The 27,008-nt window shown below is 36.2% G+C and overlaps 1 protein-coding gene across 2 annotated transcripts in view; it reads left to right on the forward strand.

Moving 5' to 3' along the window:
• MEOX2 (mesenchyme homeobox 2) overlaps window positions 1-27,008 on the forward strand; it is a 65,062-nt gene that overhangs the window by 31,331 nt on the left and 6,723 nt on the right. For both annotated transcript variants that reach the window (XM_036328010.1, XM_036328011.1), the window contains exon 2: window positions 18,775-18,947. In XM_036328010.1, the coding sequence (XP_036183903.1) occupies window positions 18,775-18,947 (173 nt within the window). The remainder of the gene's footprint in view (window positions 1-18,774; window positions 18,948-27,008) is intronic.

Genomic DNA, 27,008 nt, shown 5'->3' on the forward strand with positions numbered 1-27,008 from the left:
ATGGGGGGGACTCCAGAATCGCCCCAAAGAGGGAGGCCCAGGCCACCAACCAGCGGGCTGTGGTGGGTGGGCAGGACCTCCCTCTGCGAGGAAAGTCCGGTCCCAGGTGCCAGCGGGAATCCGGTGCCAGGAGCCAGAGGAAGGGAGGCCTACTCCTGCATGAATTTCATGCATCGGGCCTCTAGTTATTAGATAAATGAACAGGGATGAGCACTGAGGTTTTTATGCCCCATCTGTTGCCATTTTCATTTCTATAGCTATGGCCAGAAAACTTAGTGTTTTAGTGTAAATAAATGAATGTTTATTGCATGGCTACATTTGTGTGTGGAGCTTAATCATAAACACATCCTTTATAATTTCCAGTATTTCATAGTAAATGCCCATTCTGGAAGTGTTCCTTTGATGTTGTAATTAAACATAACCTTAAAAACAGGAAAATGTCTCCTTTGTATTGCCACAAGTACATGAACACAGCATGCACTTAAATGCATGGGACACAAAATTCATGTGACACATACACACACACAAAAATACTCATACACTCCTCAGAATACAAGGTTTATGTTTCTGTGCTAATTTTTCTTCTGTTTAGAATTTGTAAACTAACTCTTTTGAGAAACCAGGTACTTTGTGTATTGTACTTACATTATCAAGTACTTAAAATAGCATGATAGTCAAGAGACTGTGTGTCCAGCTGGCTTGGCTCAGAGATTGAGCATCAACCTATGAACCAGAAGGTCACGGTTCGATTCCCAGTCAGGGCATATTGCTCGGGTTGTGAGCTCAATCTCCGGTGTGGGGCATGCAGGAGGCAATCGATCAATGATTCTCTCTCATCATAGATGTTTCTGCCGGGAGCCGGTCCATGCTTGCTGTTTCAAGGGACCTGGCATATATGGCATACTGTTCTTAATATGTTTGCTCACCTTCTTGGCACTATGTGTTTTAACCAAAGTCTCTGAGAAAGGTTGTTTCCCCAGGTAGGGATTTTCCCCTGAAGTTAGGGAGGGAATAAAACCTCTTAACTAAGTGCCAGGCGGGTAATTAATCACTTTAACTACGAACAATCATGCTTAAGCTACATAATCTTTACTCCCCGGAATGGAGATAAGAAACTCCCTAACCTTTGGAATATAGATTGATAGGATTGGAATCAACTGGTATAAATACAGATGTAACAACACAGAACTCAGAAGACAGAACCAGGAGGCACAGAACCTACACAGAACGTTCTCTAGAGACAGAAGAACTTCGCTGGGGAGAACATGGCAAAAGATCCTGGACTGAACCTGACTATAGAAATTGGCAAGAGAACCTGACTAGAACCTGGTGACCGAACCTGGACAGAACCTGGCTGGAGAACCTAGCAAGAGAACATGGACACAGAACCTGGCTGGAGATACTAACCAGAACTTCGCTGGAGATCCAGAGCAGAACTTGGCTGGAGAACCTGGCTGGAGAACCTAGCAAGAGAACATGGACACAGAACCTGGCTGGAGATCCTGGCTAGAGATCCTGGCTAGGCTGCTGATCAACTGAACACTGTCTCCGTGTCATTCCTTCTTCGCCGGCTCCGTCCACACCTTTGGGGACCCCTGGACCTGCTGGGGTTGGACCCCAGCATGTTTCTATCTCTCTCTACCTCTCCCTTTCTCTCTGAAATCAATAAAAATATATATTTTAAAACAAACAAACAAACAAAAAAGACTGTGAGAAATTTCTTTTTTTTTTATTGACAGTGCTAATAATTTAGGTACTCTATTGTCCTTTTTCTTTAACTTCTTTAAGTAATTTGCATGTGAAAATTCAGGAGAAAATAATTCCAATATCCATCTTAAAAGAAAAATATTACTGCAGTTGTGGAAAATTTGGACTTTCTTTTCACTGGCATGAGACCATTTCTATCTATACGTTTAATTTTCTTTTTTCTCTTTTTTTTTTTTTTCTTTTTAATCCTCACCCGAGGATATTTTTCCATTGATTTTTAGGGAGAGTGGAAGAGAGAGTGAAAGACAGAGAGAAACATCCATGTGGGAGGACACAACCATTGTTTGCCTCCTGCATAAGCCCTGACCAGGGCCAGGGCTGGGGAGGAGCCTGCAACCAAGGTACATGCCCTTGACCAGAATGGAACCCAGGACTCTTTGGTCCACAGACTGACGCTCTAACCACTGAGCAAATCGCTGGGGCTGTTTAGTTTTTGATATTTGGATATTGAAAGGTGGCCCTTTTCTTCTTGACATCTTTATTCTGTGTTTTAGGCTTGATACAGCTATTATTTCATTTAAATAACAAAACACTGAGATGAGGCAAATCATTGCTGGATGCTCTGATAATCTATGATTAGCAATGGCAGTTTACTATGTATTGCATATGCTTTAAAAAGCCTTTTCACTTATTTCTAGCAACTCCTAGACTTTTCTTTGCACACATTGACATGAAAATAGATAGTCTCTATACCCATCGTGGTGAATTGATCATTAAATCAAGCAAGCAAGAAGGGTTATTCATGAATCATAGGAAAATGGTGTCATTCTAGAGTTGAACTTTAGAATACTGCTTTAAATACTGTTGTCTAGTCATTAAAGTTATTTTTAAATTGACTAATCATACTCTCTTAACCTAATCTTTCTTTTTCAGGAGGAAGTCAGTATAGCATTGTTATCCATGATGTTATGATAGCTTCTGAATAACGGAATTTACATTGTGAAAAAGTAGGGTGTTGCAGTGGTGTGCTGGGACCAGTTTGTAGACCTAGGGAGCCAATTGTAAGTTTGAGAGTAGTTGACATTATCTTAACTTAGTGACTTGAAATTCACTGTGGTGAGAATATTTCCATCATAGAAAGTGGCAAATTATACAAACCAGATCATTTCTACCCTCCTACCAGTTCATAACTGGGTATAATTCATTCTAAAACATTCATAAAGAGAATAAAAATATTGCATACATGATTGAAAATTTTGAAGTCTAGAAGTGCTGACTAAATACCTATGTGAAAAATGACTAAATAAAATATTTTAAATGTTTAGAGTATAAAGAATTAGGTACTCTCACACATACAAACATACATACACTTCTTATTTTGGCATTGCACTTAATTACAACCAGAAAAAAAAGTATGCTTTAATTTTACTCCACTTTTTAGTAGCAAAGCTATAAAAGAAAATATGAAAGAAATAAAATCATACAGACTTGTAAAGCCCATATATTTTTTAAAAGGAAACATAATTAAACCTTGTTGATTGGCCAAAAAAAATTATGAGCACAGCTGGATCTTTTTAAATATGTATTGGTAGAAAGAGCTAGAAAATATAATCACCTCCTTTCTAAAATCAATTTTATTTTTTTAAAAGTCAAGATGTATTTCACTAAATACTAAGTGTGAAGTGACAGTTAATGATTCAAATAAAATTAAAATGCTAGTAAATTTAGTAAAAATTTCAGTTAATTAAATCCTATTCATGATATATTTTAAGTTTAATAATATTATTAGTAATAGGTGTTATTATTGAATTGGTACTACGTTTCAGATATATGCATTTTAAATTCCCAAACTTTCCTCTTTACAACAATCATGTGTGGATTCTATAAATGGGGAATCTGAATTTCAAAAGACCACACAGTTAGTAAGTAGCAACAATGCATTTCCAACAAAGGTTGTCTAGCTTCAAAGCTCCTGCTACTTTCCCTAAATCATTCTTCCTGTCAAATTATGTAAAAGATATAAACAATATGTAAAGCTATAAAACATATACAACTTTAATTATAACCACAATTTGGTTAATCAATTCAAATTTTTAAAAAATATATCCTATTGTTAGGATTTTCCACATTGATTGAAAACAATTGCAAGATAAGCAGATGAAACACTTCGTGTGTGTTGGAAACTTACATTTTGGGAGTAAATTGTGTACTTCTTTTGTACAACACAGGTGTTAACCCATAGGTGTTATGTACAACAAAAATTGTTGATACTTAAGCCCCTTTCCCTCCACAGTATAGTGGAACACTGAATGCTATTTAATATCTGTGCCTCATGAGCGTTTGAAGCTGTGCTGTATGATGTGAAAAAATATTAAATTGTGAGTTTTGATGGAATGCCTCAATTTGATATAAAATTAAAACCCATGAATTATCTGCAAGACCTAGATGAAAGCTTAACTTTCTCATCAACTCAACTCTATACGTTCATATGCTATCTTGGTAGAGATTAGAAATAGATGTAGAAGACATTTCATATATATATATTTCTAATATAATAATGTAAACTAATGTAAAAGTAATTATTGTATTTGTATTTTCAATTATATTTTTATTCAATGAAAATTATTTTCTTCATGTAATTCCTTTAATGTTACATTCAAATTCTCCTTAAAATATTACAAATGCATAGATAATCATTGTATTTAAGTTCTTATGATTCTATATCAAATGTGTAATTGCACTTAAGACCTTCAAAAGAGTGTTTTAGAAACTCCTTATATAGTAAGTAATTCTTAAGGCTTTATACAGAGTGTTTTATACCATATATGGGATTAAAGGAAGGATTCATGGGTAGATAGGGTCTGTTTCATGCAAATATGCATATCTATCTATAATTGCCCTCCTCCCCCGGTGAAATGGAGTAATAGTAATATTATTCAGGCATTTCCCATAAAGTGCTCAAACAAAAACACTGGTTATGCATCCTCCAAAATCAAAATGTTTTAACTTTATTTTTATTGTTGACACTATTACAGATATCCCCTATTTTCCACCCCTTTGCCTACCCCCACCTAGCCCCCTGTTCTCCCTTCCCTCTGGCCCTCACCACATTGTTGTCTGTGTCTATGGGTTATGCATGTATGATCTTTGGCTAATCCCTTCACCTTCTTTTATCCAGTCTCCTCCTGCTCCTCCCTCTGACAGCTATCAGTCTGTTCCTCTGTTTCTATTTTGTTCATCAGTTTATTTTGTTCATTAGATTCTACATATAAGTGAGATCATATGCTATATCTCTTTCTCTGACTGGCTTATTTCCCTTAGCATAATAATCTCCAGGTCCATCCATGTTGTTGCAAAAGGTAAAGATTTCTTTCTTTTTTATGGTCATGTAGTATTCCATTGTGTAAATGTACCACAGCTTTTTTATCTACTCATTTACAGATGGGCACTTGGGCTGTTTCCAGCTCTTGGATATAATTCTGCAATGGACATTGGGCTGGATATTTTATTTCAAATTGGTATTTTGGGATTCTTAGGATATATTTCCAGAAGTGATATTGATGGGTCAAAATGCGGTTCCATTTTTAATTTTTGGAGGAAACATCACAATATTTTCCAGTGGGTGTACCAGTCTGCATTCTCACCAACAGTGTACTAGGATTTGCTTTTCTCCACATCTTTGTCAGTACTTGTTTGTTGATTTATTGACAGTAGCCATTCTGACAGGTATGAGGTGATAGCTCACTGTGGTTTAATTTGCATCTCCCTGATGATTAGTGATCTTGAACACTTTTTCATGTTTCTTGGCCATCTGTACATACTCTTTGGAGAAGTGGCTTTTCAGGTCCTTTGCCCTTTTAATTGAATTGTTTGCCTTCTTGGCGTTAAGTTGTATATGTTCTGTATATATTTTGGAAATTAACCCCTTTTCAGATATTTTATTTACAAATATGTTCTCCTATACAGTGGGTTCCCTTTTCATTTTGTTAATGGTTTCTTTTACTGTGCAGAAGCTATGTAGTTTGATGTAGTGTTATTTATTTTTTCTTGTTTTATTTACTCAAGGAGATATATCAACAAGTATAAAAGTGTTTTTCTTAAGATCAAGAACAAGACAGAGATGTCCACTTTCATCACTCTTAGTCAACCTAAGTGCTAGAAGTCCTAGCCGCAATAATCAGACAAGAATAATAATAAGAAAAAAAGGCATAAATTGAAAAGGAGGAAGTAAAACTATTACTATTCACAAATGACATGATATTGTACAAAGAAAACCCCGAAGTCTCCACCAAAAAGCTACTAGACCTAATAACTGAATTCCACAAAGCAGCAGGATACAAAATTAATAACCAAAACAATAACTATATAACCCACTATGCTCTCAATATAAAGTATAGGGTATAGATATTTGGCTCAAAGATGGGTTATAGCATACATTGGTATGTATCATCCTCACAGTTCTACAACATTGTCAGTTCCCAATACTTCTTTCTTCACAGACAGGCAAATCTGGACCCAAGTGTTATTCTTACTTTCCGATGTCCAAGTGGAGCTTCAGAACCTATCTCTTTGGCCCAACCACTTCCTTCATCGCTCAGGATGGCGTTTACAAACTAAGTGGAGGCCTCATCATTCCTCTCTTATTCTTGGTTCTTTGGACCATGGCAAGCATTTTGGCTTTACTGGCCTTTGTCACCAACCGCCTGTGCTTGGATATTCTTCACTGCATAGACCAGCAGTTTTTTAACATTTTGCTATCAAAAATTATTTTTAATTATTCTTTTATCCCCCTACTAAGATCTCATATTTCAGATTTTCTCCAAATAAATTGCAGTTTTTCCCAACTCAAAATTGGTAACAATAGTGATAAGGAGGAGGAGGAGGATGATATGCTATTTGGAGATCCAGCAGAAACTTCTTTTTCATATTTTTATGGTCAACATATTTTCATCAGACTTATTCTTTATTATTTTGAGAAATCATTAAATCGCACAAGTTGGTTTAATCACAGAGCACTGATTTTATTTTATTTATTTTTAATTTTTAGAAAGCAAATATAGTCAATGTGAATACAAATCTATTTGTGGGGAGTATCAAATAGTATTCCATAAATATAAGTTCTAATTTTCTTAAGCTTCTAATCAGGAAAATGTCTTTACAAAAACAATCACAAATTGGCTTTACTGCAGATAAGTCACCCTTTGTCTGTTTCCCTTCTTGCCAGTATCGCTGCAATAGAGAGAAGTAGATCACAGAGCGTTTAATGCTACCAGCAGCAGCCAAAGGCAATTAATTTCTGCTTGATGCATGGGCCAGAACCCCAAGTTGGTTGGGGTTTTTCAGTTCTTTTTATTGTATTACTGTTATGTATTATTTATTATTTTAATAGTTTGTCTTTTATACTGTAAAATTAAAACAAAATCAACTTATAAATTATTTGCCATTAATCTTCCAAAATGATTATTTCTAAGGTTAAAGAATACCTAAATTACTTACTTTTTAAACCCTCTACGTGAAGCAAGTTCTAAGCAGACAGTATTTCCAAGCAAACACATAAGAACAAAGTATTTAAAACAGTGTGTTGATAATTGTTGTTCAGTAAATACTTCTGATTTTTTAACTCAGTTAAAAGTGTTAGTAAAAACATTTTGTATACTCTAACATCGAAGCAGAATGTGACACCTGCTTACCTAAAGTTATAGATCTGGCCACCAGAATTCTTTAGAGAAAAAGAAACACACAGGGACGCACACTATCTGACTCTGGTTTATTGGTATGCCAGGTTGGGTTAAGTTTCATCGAATTTCCCAATAAAACTTTCAGGGGAAACAAAAATTCATACATTGATCCCACCAGGCCTTGTAAAGTGTCACCTCCACAGTTTCATTGGAAAATCATAATTAAAGCTTCAGCTTCATTTGTGGACTAGCCAGAAACAACACAGAGATCCTTTTAGAGATGCATGAATTTTGAATGTAAAATAGCCAGCTAGTGACTGTGTACATTTTAAACTCCTTGGTTTTAGGTTGAGCTCTGTTTTCAGAACAAAATTTTCCTCCACTTACAGAAAAAATACTCTCTAACTCCTAATTTTGTCAAATCCATCATTTTCTTTTATTGTTGCAGTTTCAGCATATTTTATTATATTTCTGTATGTGTTACTTTTAAAGCATACCACAAGAAATTATCAAACCACTTAAAACCTTCAAATAAAAATATCTGAAACAGTTTGTGCCCCCAGTTATACATATTTATAGTTTAAGATTCTTTTTTATTAAATTTATTGGGGTGACATTGGTTAATAAAATAATATAGGTTTCAAGTGTATAATTGTGTAATACACCATCTGTGCATTGTGTTGTGTGCCTACTACCCCAAATCAAATCTTCATTCATCACCATATGTTTGCCCCCTTTTCCCCTTTAAGATTCCCCCACTCTCCTTCCTTCTGGTAACCACGATACTTTTGTTTATGTATCTGAGTTTTTGTTTATCATATCTATCATTTTCAATTACTGAGGTCCTTAGACCACCATCCTCCCCAAATAATGGCTAGAGCTTACAGTTGATAATTGACTGCTCACAATATATAAGTACTGTACTAAATTGTTTACTCAGTTTCACGCCCTTCACATTAACTATGTGTTAAAATGAGGAAAAGGTAGGTTAATGGTTAAATGAATAGGGAGGTGTCACAGATTATGTTCTTAACATCTGTGCATTTGACATCTTGTGTAAAAATGATTCTGTTACAGTAGTTCAGCATTCATAGCAATATTTAGAATCACAATTAAGTGGGGATGTTTCTCCAATCCTTGTTTTTGTGAAAAGGACATGCAATGGGTAAAGATATTTGGGGAGTTTAGAAAATGTGTGTATCTGTTTCTATCACTGAATGACACTTGAGGCCTAGAAGCATTGCATGACAGTCTGTGACCTGTGATGAGCACTTTAGTCAATCTGAGGCTTATTTTTTCTTATCCATAAACTAGAGGCCTGATGTATGAAATTTGTGCAAGGGGCTTGGCCCTCGAAGCTTCAGCGGCTTGCCTCAGCCCTCACAGCCCTGGCTCTGTCCAGAAAGTTGTCTGGAAGGCTGTTTGGAACGTCGTTTGGCTGTCCAGTCTAATTAGCATATTACGCTTTTATTATTATAGGTAGAGCTAGTAGAAATAAATGATCTGTAAGAACCTGTTCCGTAAGAACCTGCTCAAGTTATAAAACCCATACCTATGAAATAAATCACTATTTAATAAAATAATTTTTTATAGCTCTTATGTGCATTGCTATATTGTAGAAACACAATTAGCACTGACAGAAACACTTCTTGAGCAATTTTAATCTGCAGACAATCTAGTTATTGGCTTGGAGGAGGTAAGGCTTCTCTGTAGTAGAAAGGTGGTTTATTTACACATGAGAAGTTCACACTAACTTCTGAATCAAGTTGGTCATTCCTCTAGAGTTGTGTAACTTGGAGTTATTGATGTCTTGTTTCAAATTATTATCTGTATTCAGTTGTTCTCTACTGGGGGTAACTTTGCACCTGAAGGATATTGGTATTGTCTAGAGACATTTTTGAGTGTCACAGCTGGGATGGGGTTGCCAGATAAACCAATATAAATATAGATGCCAGTTAAATTAGAATTTCTGATGAAATTCAATATTTTAATATAAGTATGTCCCATGCAATAAATATTTGGTATAAACTTATACTAAAATATTATTCATTGTTTACCTGGATTTTGAATTGAACTGGGAATCTTGTATAGTATCTGGCAACACTAAAGTGGGTTAGGTGGTGGCTGGAGGCATTTAGAGAGTAGATGGCAGGAATGCTGTTAAACATCCTATAGTGTCCAATACAGCCTTCACCACCCATTTATCTTGAACTAGAAGCCCAGTGTGTGAAATCACGTGGCCCCGCCCACCCACGCATCCTCGCCATGCTCGCAGCCTCACCCACTCGCACCGGTTTTGGTCGTTACAGTGTTAGGGCCACAGGCGTTTTATAATATATACTAGAGGCCTGGTGCACGAAGATTCTTGCAGGGGGGGTGTGTCCCTCAGCCCAACCTGCACCCTCTCCAATCTGGGAGCCCTCAGGGGAGCCCTTTCCAATCTGGGAATTTCTGTCTGTCTTTGCAATCATATGAGCGAATTGTCTGAGACCCCAACACAGTTTGGTTTTGTGCTCACAGAATAGAGGTCTTTTTTTTTCTTTGCTCCATTGGTGGACATTTCCTAGAAGATACAGGGTATCTTCCTTTTAATTTTTCCTAGACACTCTGACTTTGACTTTACTTTTGTCTCTCACCTTTGCTTTCCCTCCATCCCGCACCTGCAACAGTAACTTGCTCCAGGCTCACTTTGCTCTAGTGCAGCGATGGCGAACCTTTTGAGCTCGGCGTGTCAGCATTTTGAAAAACCCTAACTTAACTCTGGTGCCGTGTCACATATAGAAATTTTTTGATATTTGCAACCATAGTAAAACAAAGACTTATATTTTTGATATTTATTTTATATATTTAAATGCCATTTAACGAAGAAAAATCAACCAAAAAAATGAGTTCGCGTGTCACCTCTGACACGCATGTCATAGGTTTGCCATCACTGCTCTAGTGTCTAGGAGATCCCACAACATGTCTGCCACCAGAACTACGATTCCCAGCATTCCTGGTGCTCCCTGTGCTCTGGGCTTCCACTTCTGGTCCAGGGGCTGCTACCAGAACTACAATTCCCAGAATTTCTGGTGCTCCCCGTGCTCTTGGTTTGCGCTTCTGGTCCAGGGGCTGCAGAAATGAAAAGGACTGGGAACTTCAGCTGCCCCCAGGCCGGGCTGACAGGACCGGACACTCTAGTGGCGTCCCTGGGACTCAGGCCACTCGGTGCCTGTGCGTGTAGGCCTGGAGTGACCAGGAGGGTGTTCCTGCCCTGCCCCCGGCCACTTGGTGCCTGTGCACATGCACGCTGCCCACAGGCCCGCCATCTTTGTTGGGTTAATTTGCATACTCACTCCTGATTGACTATGGGGCATCATGAAGGGATGGTCAATTTACATATTTGTCTGTTATTACTGTAGATAGTTCATATTTCACTGAACATAAATGTACAATAATTATCCAGTCCAAACTGACAATTTTGCTGAGAGTGAGAATTATAGCCCTTGTGCAATCTGTTCCTTCACTTGGTATAACATTGAATCTCTTGGGTTTTAAATTTTATAATAGTCACCCTGATTGGTACTTTCCTACCTGAATTTTTAGAGTTATCATTACATATATAAAATGAAGGTAATATTACCAGTTCCCACTTTCCATTACTTATATATGAAAGATGTGTAAAACGTGCTTTGAAAAATTAATATCTATATTAATAAAAGCATAATATGCTAATTAGACCAGATAGCCGAACGACCTTCTGTACGTCATTCTGGACATTCTTCTGGATGAAGCTGTGGCAATGGGGTCCAAGGCTGAGGTGGTTAGGAGGCGATCAAGCAGGCAGGCAGAGCGGTTAGGGGCGATCAGGCAGGCAGGCAGAGTGATTAGGAGTGATCAGGCAGGCAGATGAGTAGTTAGGGGTGATGAGGCAGGCAGGCAAGTGGTTAGGGACGATCAGGCAGGCATGTGAGTGGTTAGGGGCGATCAGGCAGGCATGCGAGTGGTTAGGGGCGATCAGGCAGGCAGGCAGGCGAGTGTTTAGGAGCCAGCAGTCCCAGATTGTGAGAGGGTGCAGGCCGGGCTGAGGGAATAACCCCCCACCCCCAGCGTGCACGAATTTCGTGCACCAGGCCTCTAGTAAAGTAATATTTTCTTATGCTTTCTCTTTTTTTTCAAGCTGAATATTGCTTAAATTCTTAGAACAAGGCCCCTTAGGGAATAACTGCAATCGTATTCCAAGACTAGAGAATGAAAATCAAGCATCCAGCATTAATTCAGAACTAGGTGCTTAGCACTGGGGATATGAAAATGAATAAGGTAAATTTCTTAATATTAAATTACATAGAGTCTAGAATCCAGAGAAGCAAAGCAGAGATGAAGATAAATGAGAAGTTCAATAATTTATGAGTTGCTGCTATAAAAAAAACATGTTAGTCATTGTGGCAACTTGCCAGAAAAGGCTCAGACCATGGCATAAATGCAGGCTCTCCTGGTACATGTTCAAGGGATTTACCAAGCTGCTGGCAGAATTGGTAATGCATATTTGGGCACTTCACTGCAAACGCTGTATGCTGTTGTCTGATGTAGCAAGAAGTCTCAGTCCTTTTTGCCCTGTTGACAGCTGTACATTAGAAACATCACAATTCTTCTGGCCACTGCCAACTTACATATTGTCCCTAATTTCTGAAGGAAAAAAATATTTTTTTACTCCTCATCCTCTCAAGGATGCACTATCATCATATAACTTCAAACCATTGGCTGACTTAAGAACCAAATAGGACAGTGATGGCGAACCTTTTGAACTCGGTGTGTCAGCATTTTGAAAAACCCTAACTTAACTCTGGTGCCGTGTCACATATAGAAATTTTTTGATATTTGCAACCATAGTAAAACAAAGATTTATATTTTTGATATTTATTTTATATATTTAAATGCCATTTAACAAAGAAAAATCAACCAAAAAGATGAGTTCGCGTGTCACCTCTGACACGCGTGTCATAGGTTCACCATATCTGAAATAGGAGAAGAATGGAGGGTGCATGTAGAGGTTTGCATTCTTTTCATGCCCTTGTCTAGTTAATACTGCATGTGTATTAAAATGTAAATGTGAATGCCAGTCCAGTGTTAGTTATCTTTATTCGCTTACTTTATTCTTTATTCCAATTACTGACTAAATGAGGACCGTAGTTGGTATCAAACACATATTCTAGCAAAGAAAGTAAAGGATCCGTGTATGGCAGAATGTGGTAAGCATTGTAAGAAAGGAACAAAGACCATTTGATGGGATCTCTGATGAGGGTGTGCTCCGTAAGCTAATAGGATCAGGAAGAATGTCAAAAACACTTCTCCAGAGTCTCCTAGTCCCCTTGGAGGTGCAAATGGCGATCCTTGTGAATCCATTGCTTTCATGCACAATCCAAGCATTTATGTGTACCTTGCTTTGTTGGATGGGCGGCCATGACATTTCTGTAGTTTATGTTTTCTCTCTGGGATAGAATAAGAGGCAAAAAGTCAGTTCTGGGTATCTGTAACCAGTTTCTAAGTCTAGAGTGTGTAACAAGATTACACAGAAAGCATGTACTAGGTGTTTTGTTTCGTTTTTGTGGTAGATACTTTCAACTTGGAATTGAGAACAAACTCTATGCTACTGGTAAACGTGACTCAAGTAAGTGGCATTGTATTCTCATTTTGTATGTATTTGGATCGTTTAAATTTTTAACAAGCATAGTTTATTTTTTGTTTTTTTTTGTTGTTTTTGTTGTTTTTTGTTTTTGTTTTTGTTTTTGTTTTATCCAGTATATTTGGAGTTTATCCCAGGAGTGCATTGCAGTGCCAGGCAAGATCATTAATTCTGAGGAAATGTCTGCATATAAGTGTGGATGATTTTATAAAGTATCTCAAGCCTCCATATGCTTTCCCTGTATATCATTACTTTGTATGGCATAATTGTGTAGTAAGTTACCAATTGTAATATTTGCTTACATAACTAGCTCTTACTAAATACTGTCACAATCAAGTACACTAAATTTTGATTAATCTCACTTTAAGAATTAATTGTAAAAAAATAATTCAAATGTTTTGGGAAACAGTTAAATTAAAATTTACTATTACCTAATAGTAACTACTCTATTACATATCCTTTGTTTAGCTATATACAGTTAATCTTTCAATATAACCCACCATGTAGGCACTTCAGGGTCAGTAACAGAAATAAACAGGATATCGTCTATAAATTATTTGTTCAAAACATGCAATTGGCTACACAAATATAACAAAAATGAATATATGTTTTATCTCACTACATTGGGATGTATCTGACTTGTTTCAACCCTGAGAGCATATTGGACAACCCATGAATAATCAAGGAGGCAGTGAACAGGGAGGCTGGCTAGAGAAAGAGTACATCCACCAATTGACAGCCACTGCCCCAGTCTGTAGAATGATTTTTGCATGTTGACTACAACTATGATTATTACTCTTATTATTACTAAACTATTACTAAAAAATGAGAATTTCTTTTTTGTCTTTAAAATTGGAATTTGCTTTATAAGAGAAACTATAATCATAGCTGTACTTTTTTCATATCAAAGGTATAAGAAATAGTGGATGCTTTTGGTGCTATTTTCTAGTCTAGTTGAGCATAGTGGTTTTCAATCCTATGCTCCCCATACATATCTTAGTGTATATTAGATGCATTCACTAATAGTAGTAGCTCACTGTGGCTATGGTTCTCAAATCTGGAGACTGGATCAGTCTAAGAGGGTTTAAGAACCTCTTTGGAAAGTTGTTTACTCTAAAAAAGAAAAATCTGGGGAGGAAGAAATGGCTACTCATTAAGAAGCTGGGGTAGCAAGTTGGATAAATTTCCCCAAAGGAAGGCAATTTCCCCTTTTAAATGTGAAAATTACTAACATCAGTAAGATTATTCTATAAATTTCCTTTTCTCCATCCACAGTCCCTATACCTATGTAAAAATAATCATTAGCTTCCTAGACCTACTATTTGTTCAGCTTTGTTCATAAGAACAGAATATCTATCATTTTGAATAGCTTACAAAACGTTGATACAAGAAGTTGTAAAGGACTAAAGAGACTGGCTTAGTATTCAATCTTTCTTAGGGAATATGAGAAAGTATTCATTTTTAGTCTAAGCTAGAGACATTCCTTTACATTTTGATATTTTACAGACATAGGTAAGTTACGACCTTCATTTAAACAAGTTAATAAGTTTACGCAGGGTAGCCAAAAATATACTCAATCATACCTTAATATGTCTCTTTTGCTCAAAAGCATTCTGTGCCATGAGTGAACAGAACAAGCCCTCACATTAGTTGTCTTCAATAAAACATTATCTTTTGGCTTCCTTTTGCACTAGGGGAAATAAAAAGTCACATGTGGAGAAGTTCTAAATGGTAGACAGAACTAATCCTTGGGGGGCAATTTTTATCCTCCACGGAAGTATTGCAGACTTCTTCCATTAGCATAGTCCCAGGGAGCAAAAGGTTAGGGAAGTACAGGGACTGCCAACTCTACCTGAATACATAAGTCAACATTTCCTCCAGGCACTGAGTGCGCCCACGTGTGCATTAAAGTATCTGAGACGGGAAACAACAATTGTAATATTTTACACTGGAATATATGCTGTGCACATGACGACATTTTGTTTATGGTTGTAGGGAAAAAGGGAAGGCAGTTTCCAGATTTCCCCCTCAGCACCTACCATTTGGCATAGGATATGGGAGGTTGAAGAAAACGGAGGGAGTTTTGCCTCAGTTGAAACAGCTGGGAAACAGATGGAAGCTCATGTGCGATTTGCCAAAAGCTTCTTGCAAAGATTCCACCCATTTTCCACCCTAGAAAAGCTAGTTGGGAGATAGAAATAGAGGCCTCGGAATCAGCAAATGATGGGTTTTGAAAAATTTAAGAAAAAAGCCAAAGGATTTTTTTGAACTTAATATTATAGGAAATATAAATACAGAAATGCAATTCCGAGGAAGATGTTTTCAATAGGAAAGAAAAAAGTGGGAGTATCATGGGTGAAAAACCACAGCAGAATCACAATTACAGAGCTATAAGTGTACATAGAATTAACATTGGTGCAGCCTCAGCTACCTTGACCATCTTTCTCTTAAGTAATGAAGTTAAGTACACCCCCACCCTTTCTCACGTTAATTACTATATAATTATTCCATTTGTCATTATCGTAAATGTAAGTGTGCACAGTTTACTTCATTTTAGCCAGTGGATTTCACTTCATGAGCTACTTTGGTTTGGATTTCAGGCGTTCAGTAAGTTGCTTTTGGATTTAAATGTTGAATTATAGCCAGACTTTTGTTTAAATTCAGTCACTGGATGTATAAACCTCCTGTGTATATTTCAAGTTACAGTGGGCATGAGTATAAATCCCCTACATGTGACTGTTCTTCTAAGCATTGGCCCAAGTGTTGTGTGTTTTTGTGTTTGTTTGTGTGTGTGTATGAGTATGTGTGTATGTATATATGTGTGTGTGTGTTTGTAGTATTTTGAAGTACTTTTGAATGCCACAAAAGTTCAAGAAAATCAGCTTCAAAAATAAATACAAGTTAATAGGCTTTTCTCAATGTGAATTTGTTCATTCATGCTTATATAAGGGAATGTGTTAACCATGAATCATTCACACTGAACTGCTCATGAGAAAAAATGCTCTGGCTCTGGTGTTCGTTTTCAGAGTTGCTTTACTGAAGGGAAAAGAGCATTGTCCCCATGTAATGAATAATCAGCCACAGATTTCAGACTGAACATGGCTCCAAATTGGCAAAAATCATTTTGATTCACGTGAGAACATGGATCCTTGTGAGAGGGACTTATCTGAGTATTCTGGGCTGTGACTGAGTTTGCAGTCTGCCAGAAGAGCCAGTGGAAAAGTTAAATTAAAAGAAAAAAAAAATCATTGGGAAGTTTTGCTCACACAATACCAGAATAGCTAAATGCTCCAGAAGACGTGGAGGTTGGCAAATCTGTAGCTAAAAGAAATGGGTGTTGGACTGTAGGTTTCACTTAGGGCCTGGTAAGTTGGCGTTGGGAAATCGGTAAGTAAACATGGCCTACGTGAGAGCTCACACATCATTTATTACGTAACTCACCTGGTCCCAGGGACTTACTATAAAGTGCAGTCGGCCTGTGTGTGACACACCACAAACCACTTTTCGCTCTGCCTACAGCCTTGCCTGCCCAGCCAAGGTGGGGAGCCCGTGACAAGCCCAGAAATGTGGTCAGTGAATTCTGAAGCATTTCTGACGGTGCCAGGACACCAGTCAGTGAAACATACTCTCTGATCCCTCAGAGGAAAAGTAATGGCCAGTGTGCCAGAATTTTGATGCAAACCTATTGCTGCTGCTGCTACTAGACCTAGAAAACTTCACATCTGGCAAGCTTAGGTTCTGGTAAGAGTCAAAACAAAATTATTTACATTAGAGGGCCTTGTCTAGTAGACATTCATTATGCAGGGCTCTCCCGACTTCACTTATACTTCCCCCAGCCAGACAGAAAGAAAAGAAAAACATGGAAAAAAATCTTTTTCGCCCCCTTAGTGTATTTAAGCATCATTAGATGAAGAAACAAATGTTGCCTGACGAGATTCTTCATAAAGCCTCACTATTTATTACATGTGTCAATTAAAAATAAGTGAAAATGTCACTCTCTGTAACCTTTGATTGACCATCATTTGGGCTCACAGAAGAGTTCATTGTACTCCCACCTGATAAAGTCATCACTCTTTGCATATACATGCTCAAAAGTAACTCAAAACTGAAATAATTTTCAAGAAAGCAAAAACATGCTTTTATTTTGATTATATTGATATCTTACCGAGGATAAATTTCACATGAATTCCTAGAGCTGGTATGATTACCTATTAACTGGCTTATGTGGAATTGGTTTCCATTACATACACACATTCTCTTCTTCAGTATATTAAGAATGTCTTCTAATTTACATCTCAGGGATATTATGTGGATAAATGAAACACTATATGTAGATTATGTCTTAAATACTTAGGAATAAAGATGGAATGATAGGCTCTAAATTATTAACTCTACATGGCATTTCACGATTTGGGGTTTGGATAGCTGATGTTAGGTGTTGTGCATCTTATGTCTATCGCATACATCATGAAAAAAATTTAAGCTCTGCTTATATTTTGAGTTACATGGACACAATTTAATCATAGATTCCATGTTGGACTAAGTCAGTGATGGCGAACCTATGACACGCGTGTCAGAGGTGACACACGAACTCATTTTTGGGGTTGATTTTTCTTTGTTAAATGTCATTTAAATATATAAAATAAATATCAAAAATATGTCTTTTTACTATGATTGCAAATATCAAAAAATTTCTATATGTGACATGGCACCAGAGTTAAGTTAGGGTTTTTCAAAATGCTGACACGCTGAGCTCAAAAGTTTCACCATCACTGGACTAAGTGTTATCCTATATAATAAAAGCCTAATATGCTAAGTGTCCGGTTGTCCATTCAACCAAAGTGCAATATGCTAATGATATACTAAGGCCGCTCAACCTCTAGCTATGACATGCACTGACCACCAGGGGGAAGATGTTCTGACCAGTAGGTTAGCTTGCTGCTGGGGTCTGGCCGATCGGGACTGAGCGAGATGGGCCGGACATGCCCTGGAGCCTTCCCGTAGTTCCTCCCCTACTGGCCAACCTTCTGTGTCCCTCCCTGGCCCTGATTGTGCACTGGTGGGATCCTTTGGCCTGGCCTGCACCTTCTCACAATCCAGGCTGAGGTACCCCCACCCCGAGTGCACGAATTTGTGCACCAGACCTCTAGTACAAAAATAAAAGAAGAGCATTGCTGTTGCCCTCAAGGAGACTGAAAAATTGAAATTAAAAGGCTAATGAATACACACACACATATGCTTAGCCTGATTTTGCACCAACTTTTATGATTCAGTTGCTAAACATTTGAATTGCTCCAATATACATATACCAAGTCACCACTATTTTTTAGTATTACTCTGTTTATCCATACTTAGAACTCAAGTATATATGTTAAATTATTAGGCAACATTTTATATCTAAAATTGTTTTCAAGATAAGTTTTGGTTTATTTGATCATTGTAAAATTAAAAGCAATTAAATATTTTGTTCATATTTCATAAGAAAATAAACTAGACATTTCCTAATTAGGCTGTGAGTCACTTGAAGGTATATTGAAAAAATAAGAAATATGTAAACTCACCATGATTAGGGGAGATCAGTCTTATTGTTTTTGGTCTGTTTTCCCCATGTCTAACACAATACCTGAAAAAGTAGTTAATAAATGCGTCTGGTATGAATGACATAATTGAAGAGTTTGAATGAATGAGCTAAATCTAATTCTCTCTTGCTTTTGTCTTTCTCCCTAGACTCCCAGGAAGGCAATTACAAGTCAGAAGTCAATAGCAAACCCAGGAAGGAAAGGACAGCATTTACCAAAGAGCAAATCAGAGAACTTGAAGCAGAATTTGCCCATCATAATTATCTGACCAGACTGAGGAGATATGAGATAGCTGTGAACCTGGATCTCACTGAAAGACAGGTAAAGTCAGACTTTGTCATTATATGATATTTTTAATTGCTTTGGGTCAACATTCTTCTCCAGGGACTTTTGCAATATCAAGACCAATGGTTCTTAAATATCATTTGGAAGACAGGTGTTTTATTTCATGATGAAAGTTTTGCCCTGTAAAATAGCAAAATTAAGGATAATATAACAATGTTTTAAAGAAAATGATACTGATTCAGTTTAAGGAATCATCCTTTAATCTGTGATTGTGCCCTTTCTGCCTTTAAAATACTTTTTATTTTATATAATGTGGGTAATTTTGTTCGCTTATAGTTCAAAAATCTCCTTATATGGTGTAATAGAAAGTAGGCAACACCATGTGCGCTTCCTCAGTTGCTCCGGATAAGGTTATATTGCAGTAACACAGACCCCCAAACTTCAAAGATATAACAAAAAAGTTCATTATTTGCTTACTGTCTATACTAACTCTACAAGTCCAACATTCCAAATAATCACTCACCAGACCCTGCCTGACTCTCTGGCTTCTCAATATGTGGTGTCCTTGGTAACTACCGGAGGTAAGACAGAGTTGGAGGTTCATGCATTGACCTTTAAATGTTTTCACCTGGAAATGACCCATGTCACTTCCATTTACACTCTAATGTCTGGAAATAGTCAATTGTGCCACTTTAGTTCAAGGGGGCTGGGAAATGACGGGAGCAAGAGCACAGAGGTCATTGGTAAATATTTCTGACTTATCACCCCAAAATATTTTTGAAACTGTATTGGTCTCAGAAATTCAAACTTCTTCTCCATTCATTTAGAGAACACTTTGGCATTATTAGTACTCTGTGGACTCCAGTAATAAGACTTTTAGGTTCTGTCTTGGATTTTATTTGAATGGCAAGTAATTCTCCCCAGTAGCTCCCAGTGTACTCTGCTATGAGTTCTGATTTGTCCTAGGAGAATCTAGCCTACTGATGGTTAACAGTTGCTAATCTTTAGAAAAAACATTCCTGAAAGCAAATGCAAACATCTTTATGGACAGTGCAGTTATGATTGGCACTCTCAGGGCTAGAGTTTCATTTCCTCCTTCACTGTATGCCCCTCCTCCAGAGATCCCATTGGAACCAAGGAAATAGAAACAGGGTGTGTACAAATGAATGCTGTTGTAGAAGTCCAAGCTCTTTTATCCAATTTCTTAAATCATCTGTTTTACTTCTGTTAATCTCTATATTGTACCTTTAGATAGGATAGTTCTGGGTAGTGGAAAATATATGGAGGAAGACTTTTATGTGGTTTTATTTATTGGCAGTTTATTTTTTGTTGAATATTATGACTAGTACCTACATTATGAAGCACCGCATTTTCCTTCCTGTGAACGTCACATACAAAACCCCTTCCGTAATTGTACGACATTTGGTGTGCTGGACAGTAGGGTCTAAAATCTGCATCATCACACATCTGTGATTTTTTATTCAGTTTTTTAATTGTTATTTTTTAACGGGGAACAGGAAAAAAGGAGGTAGGAATTATACATTAATGTTCTTTTACAGAGACATTGAATTCTAGAAAATACAACCAAGTTTTATTTTATTTTCATTGATTTCAGAGAAGAAGGTAGAGGGAGAGAGAGATAGAAACACCAGTGATGGGAGAGAATCATTGATTGGCTGCACAACCTGGGCATGTGCCCTGACAGGGAATCAAACTGTGACCTACTGGTTCATAAGTCTATGCTTAATTACTGATCCACACCGGCTGAGCAACAACCATGTTTTATATGATACATAAAGGAAATAAGAAAGTAGGGTTTGCTCCCATTCTACAAAAATGATAGGATGCAGTACTGCACTCTTATTCAAGAGAAAAGTCAAGATTCTATGCTTGCTATTCTGGGGATGGCCTATGATTACCTGTCATTATCTGATCACAGAGCAGAGGTTTTGCTTTTGGCTGTTAATAATTTCTTTTTTCAATTTTGTAAATTTTGTTTTGGAATTTGGAAGGTATTTTGGATATTCTTTCTTTTTAACTGACTTGCTACTCTTGGGGGAAAGCATTGTATCCAAGACAAAGTATATAATAAAAGTGTAATCTTTTTTTTTTTTTTTTAAAAAGGTCCCTTTTAATTGTTTTATCAGTTAAACTTTACTATGTAACAAACCAATTAAGAATCTTAATGGCTTCAAACAATAATTGACATTTAATTTGTTCATAATTTTGTGAGAAAAGAATTTTGATTTGGCTCAATTGGACAGTTGTTCTGCTGGCCTTCAACTGGGGGGGTCGGTCTGGGCAGCCTCAGCTGGGCCAATGTGTCTCTGTTGTGTGTCATTTCATTTCTAATAGACTTTCTGAGATTCTTCAAATGGTGGTAAAAGCATTCCCAGGAGTAATTAGGAGAAAAATCCAATGGACATTGGCATTTTAAAGCCTCTGCTTGCGTCATATTTACTAATGTCATATTGTCTAAAGCAAGTCACATGACCAACCTCAGTGTCCATGTAGGAAGGGGCCACCTAAGAGATTGGAAGGAAGGCAAATTTTGTTGGAGGCCATTACTAAACCATCTGACTTTAGCCTCCTGTGGGGGAGGGGAGAATAACTATAACAACAAAATGAGAGATAATAAAGTTTTCAAAGAATTGAAAATTTGGTATTATGCAGATTTTTTTTTATCCTATACATTTGAATTTGGAGTTTTATAAGTTCATATAAGAAGGAGCTGTATGCATGTGGAATTTAAATACACAAACTAAGTCTTTAGAGGGCTGCTATTTGTTACACAGAAAATTGAATTGTTATGTGAAAAATCTGAACAAAAATACTAGATTTACCAATTGGAATTGTATATTCTTATACAAGGAAAAAAAATCTCTCTAAAGCACAAAATGGAAATTAAAACTATTTTCTCTTTCTTCTACTCAGGTTTGTATGTCATAATGGATATGAAATAATTTTTAGCATAAACTATGTAACACAACTATCATCAGAAGGGAAACATCTTTGCTATGCAAGACATAGTGAATTAATTATTTTGTAACACGAGCATTTGTTGAGCCAGATTCTTATTGTTAAAATAAGCTGGACAAGTTTCTGCTAGAACTCACAAAAGAGGAAAAATTGAACAAGTATTAACAAGTGTGATGAGTGTTGGATGTCACAAGAATGGCTTATATGGGAGAAGATTCCTGGTGATGCTAAGTCTTCAGTATAATTCTACACTTTTGTGCACCTGCAGTATCTTAAAATAAAGCTTTGTTTATGTTTTCTGGGCTGAATTTTACTATGCTAAATTTATTATAAAAATGTTGCATGCTGTCAGTCACCAATTTTGCTAAATTTTGGACCCCTTTAAGGGTCTGAAAGCATATTCCTCCCAGATGCCAGGGCTCTCTTTCCAGCGAGATATTTCGTTGTTTTTTTTCCTCTAGGTTGGGCTTTTAAAGTTATAAACATGGAGTTATAAAGTAAAATTATCTTCTTTTAATTGTGATATATCTATCTCATCACTTTGATTTTGCAATAATGCCATACAAAGTTACCTATGTAATCTTTCTTTACCCGATAAATTCTTAAGTAACATCCTTTTTATGGGATGTCCACATGTAAAGTATTCTAATTATAGATATGTACATTTTTTTAATTTCTACTCTGCAAGCCTTATCTTTTCCTTACATTAAAATAGCATGAGATTTAGTGAAATAATTTACATGTATATTCCAAAGATTTTATCTAACGCCATATTGTAAAATATTTTCCTTAACTTTAACAGAATTTTCAGTGTCCAAAAATATTTTTCTTGATTTTTAAAGCCTTTCAAAATGTAAATACAGAGATAGAATTCATATGTATATAATATAAATGAAAAATACCAAATATTAAATAATTTCAATCCTTAGCAAAATCAGGTTATAGAAATAACTTTCTCCTAAATGAAAACTTACTTTATATTCAGAAGTACCCTTTATACATATTTTGATCTAAAATCTTACCTATTTGCCTATATAACACGTCTATGTATAGCTGAAATGTTATGTGTAGATTCCTTTATCTTCCTTATATTACCAGGCAATGTACCTGCCTCACATTTTATGATGTACCACATACATGTTGTTATAAAGATTTACAATAATAATTATATTTTCATTTAGGAAAAAAGATATGTTGAATTGTTAAATATAATTCCCCACTTGAACTTTTTGAACTTTCAAATCCCTACCTGAAGAATAAAACCTCGCAGCTAAGTAAGATTCTTATGTCTGTGTCTTCCATAATGCAATGCCTTTACATTTCAGGGGAGCCTATAATTCCTTGAAACTCCATCTAACCAAAAAGAAAGAAAAGAAGGCTCATCCTGCAAAGTAATTCCATGTTAGCTGTGCTAGCACATAGGTACCAACTAAAATTACTGTATTTTATGTTAAAGAAAAATGGAGACACTAAAACAAGGCTGAACTTCAATTTTTTTTCCTCACCCAAGTCCATGTTTATTGATTTTAGAGATAGAGGAAGAGAGCGAGAGCGAGAGCAAGAGCGAGAGAGAGAGAGAGAGAGAGAGAGAACGAGATTGGTTGCCAGGGCAGAACATCAAATATGTTTAATTATATAATGTTGCTTCGCAGAATAGTTACCACTCCAGTAATCTTCCAGCTTCTAATTTACAGCTTTCAGTTTACAACATATTCTCATCCACTTCTCAATCAACAGCTAATAATCTCCAGTTGGCAGAGCCACTTGGAATATTTTGAAGAGCCAGTCAGTGTAGAGACCTCCTGTCCCAACGTATTTTTAAGTTTGACAAGCTTATTCTGGCTTTTTCATCCATCCAGATACACTTGGATGAAGCTCCCGCCAAATTTTTAATATCTCACAGCGGGAGAAGAGAGACGGCAGTTGTATGAAACTGTAAAAGGAGTGACAAAACTGACATTTTTATAGAGTCAAGGCTGCCAAATATAGAAAGAATGGGAGATCCTTCCACTTCACAAAGTCATTTCACAGAGCTAAGCAAAGGTGCAATGTTGCCGATTCGTAAACTGAGGTTACAGAATAGACAGGCTGGATTCATGATACCTCTGCCAAAATAAATGGAAAATCCCACCTCATTGGATCATATTCCATTAGTGGAAATGAGAGGGATTATGTTTTGTTTGTTACTCATAAATCATTAAATGGCTCAATGCCAAGTATTTTCAAAATAGGCATCCATTTTTTGGATGACTATGAAGGAGGATTTTTCATGTGCCAAATAAACAGTGGTTTTGCTCAGCTTTTTACACAGTCCCTCTCCTTTGCAGGTTTACTTCTGTAAATTTATGTGAATACTTTTAGTTATTTAGCTAATCAATTATGTCTCCATGACCTGACATATTGTCCATTCAAGGCAACTTAAGACTACCTGTATAGCCAGTGATTTTAGAATATTTTCTTTTTTTTTTTTTTTGGATTAGTATCTAACAGTCACCTAGAGTAATAGTAAGATACTTATTTTACTTAAATCATGGTGTCCAGGCTATTTTGAAAGACTAAACATGATTTGATTCCAACTGGAAAACGTGGGTAGCCCAGTGTGAAACAATTGATAGTGGGATAAGGGATGAAGTCTTAGTTTGAAGTGAAAGAGAGATTTCCCAGGTAGCATGGGTTTTTAAAGGGAAATGTATGTTGATAGTGTGTGTTGAGCCCTAAAAGCCAGATTCAGTACTGCCTTGAGTTTTACAAAACAAAGGCTGTGTAGTAAGAAAAAGAATTTAAGAAATCAATAATAAAGCAAGATCGATAAAGAGCAGATCAATGAATCAATCACATAATTAGTTAATTTTAAGACATATTATCTGTATAAAGTAGAAGACTGAGAAATAAGTAATTCATCTCTAACCATTTGAAAATGTAAATATCCAGGTATGAAATAAAATCTCAGGAAAATAAGGTCCTACCCTTATTGAACCAGCCTTGAGATTATATAATCTGTGTGTGTTTTAATATTGTTAGCTAGATGGATAGATATACAGATATATTTCTATCTATACATATATATTTGTGTATATATATACAAATAGAAAATACTCCTTATTTTAGACACTTGATTGAAATGTGCTTTAAAGGCTCCCAGGAGCTTTTGGAAACAGCTGAGGATGCCTTGTCTTAATCAGGTACAAATCTATCTATTCAGGCAGGAAGAGTAAAGAAGCTTTCTTTCCCCCCATTTTTATAATTACCTTATAGAGAAGCAATTTTCTACCTTTTTCATTTCATGGCACACATAAATTAATTAATAAAACTCTACAGCACACCAAAAAATATATTTTTGCCAATCTGACAAAAAAAATAGGTATAATTTATATTCATTCACACCAGATGACTATTGTCATGTTGGCTGTTATTTTTACTAGAGGCCCGGTGCACAGAATTCATACATGGGTAGGTTCCCTAGGCCTGGCCAGCGATCAGGGCCAATCAGGGCCTTCTGGCTGCCAGCCAGGGCCTTCCTTCATTCCGCGCCACCCCCTGGTGGCCAGTGCATGTTATAGTGAGTGTTCGAACTCCTGGTCTCCTGGTTGAACTCCCGAGGGGACACTTTGCATATTAACCTTTTATGTATATAGATTATATATAGAGATTTGACAATAGTCAGGTACTACATGTTTAAAAAATTCTTGTGGCACACCAGTGTTCCATGGTACACCAGTTGAAAATCACTGTTATAGAACATTCCTGGTTCCATTTCTTCAGTTCATCTACTGACTTTGCCACTGTATTACTTGGGTAAGTCTTTCTAGGGACTATTTACATTGGGTTCCCCGATCAACTGCCATGAGTAAATTTAGTCACAGATGTGATTAAATCTAAAAATGGTATTAATACAATTACTCTTTGCATGTTTTCACATGTTAAAGATCTGAATAAATATTTGTTAGAGATTGTCTACAGTATTTCAAGTTCACAGATAAAAATGAAAACAATTAGAATATTAAATCTACACATTCCATATGTTTAGAGACATCTAGATATGTTACTGAAGTTTATTTTTCATTCATATATTGGTGTTATGATTATTTCTTCAAAAGATAGGCATTTATGATATCATATAAATATGGGTTATAGAGTTATATAGATTCAACTCACTATTGACAAATTTGCCTCTGGTCATCTTATAAAATTGTGTGACAATGGATACATATTTCATTTGTGTTCTCCGGTAATGTATTGTGAGCCCTTATACCAAAATGTTGTAATGTGAATGAGTAAATAAATTGCATAGAGATAAAATAAATGTTTAGCCAATGGCAACAAGGATTCTGATATACAGCACTTTTATTAAAGGCAAAAGTATGCTTTCTAGATTCTGAAATACATCATTCAAACAAATTAATCACTTGGCTGCTTTCTTTGGCAAGTAGAGTCAAGATGTGAATTAATATTTTTCTATTTATTTAGAGTAGTTTGATCACCCAGAAAATATAAATATTAAATACTTTGTCAATGAAAGGATAAAAAGTGAGACTTCTTTATAATAAGCCTATGTTCTGAAACATGAAGTCTATAACAACACTATAAATATTCACCACTAATAGAGCAGGCTATTATATACTTTTGTTACTTTTTAATAAGAGTTTATTGAAAAATATTATCTGCATGCAGAGATATTAAAGGCCTATGAGATTTGGTTCATATTGCACTGATTTCAAAAATAATATTATGTTTCATTACTCAGATTCTGGAGATAAAGAATTTATTTTTATGTGGATTGTTATTTTGCTATGTTACAAACATACTTAATATGGAATCTTGCCATAGATCAAAGCTTGAAAAAAAGAAAATATTTTTTTAAAAACCCCCATTTCTTCAGCATTTTCCAGAGAAATCGCAGACTGGAAGATAAAATTAGCTTTAAGCTAAAATAAAATAATAAAAGTTCACAAAATTTATATATCATGTTTTAAGAGGGACAGATTTGTTTTAATTGTATGCAATTTAATATTTGATGACTAAATTTCTAAAACCTGGGGTTTTACCCTAGGTTACTAGAGCAAATATTCAGAAGGCACACAGGATGCCAGTAACAACAGCATGAGATTCCCAGAGGAA

This window comes from Myotis myotis, unplaced genomic scaffold, assembly GCF_014108235.1.
Source record: "Myotis myotis isolate mMyoMyo1 unplaced genomic scaffold, mMyoMyo1.p scaffold_m19_p_11, whole genome shotgun sequence".
Taxonomy (NCBI): domain Eukaryota; kingdom Metazoa; phylum Chordata; class Mammalia; order Chiroptera; family Vespertilionidae; genus Myotis; species Myotis myotis.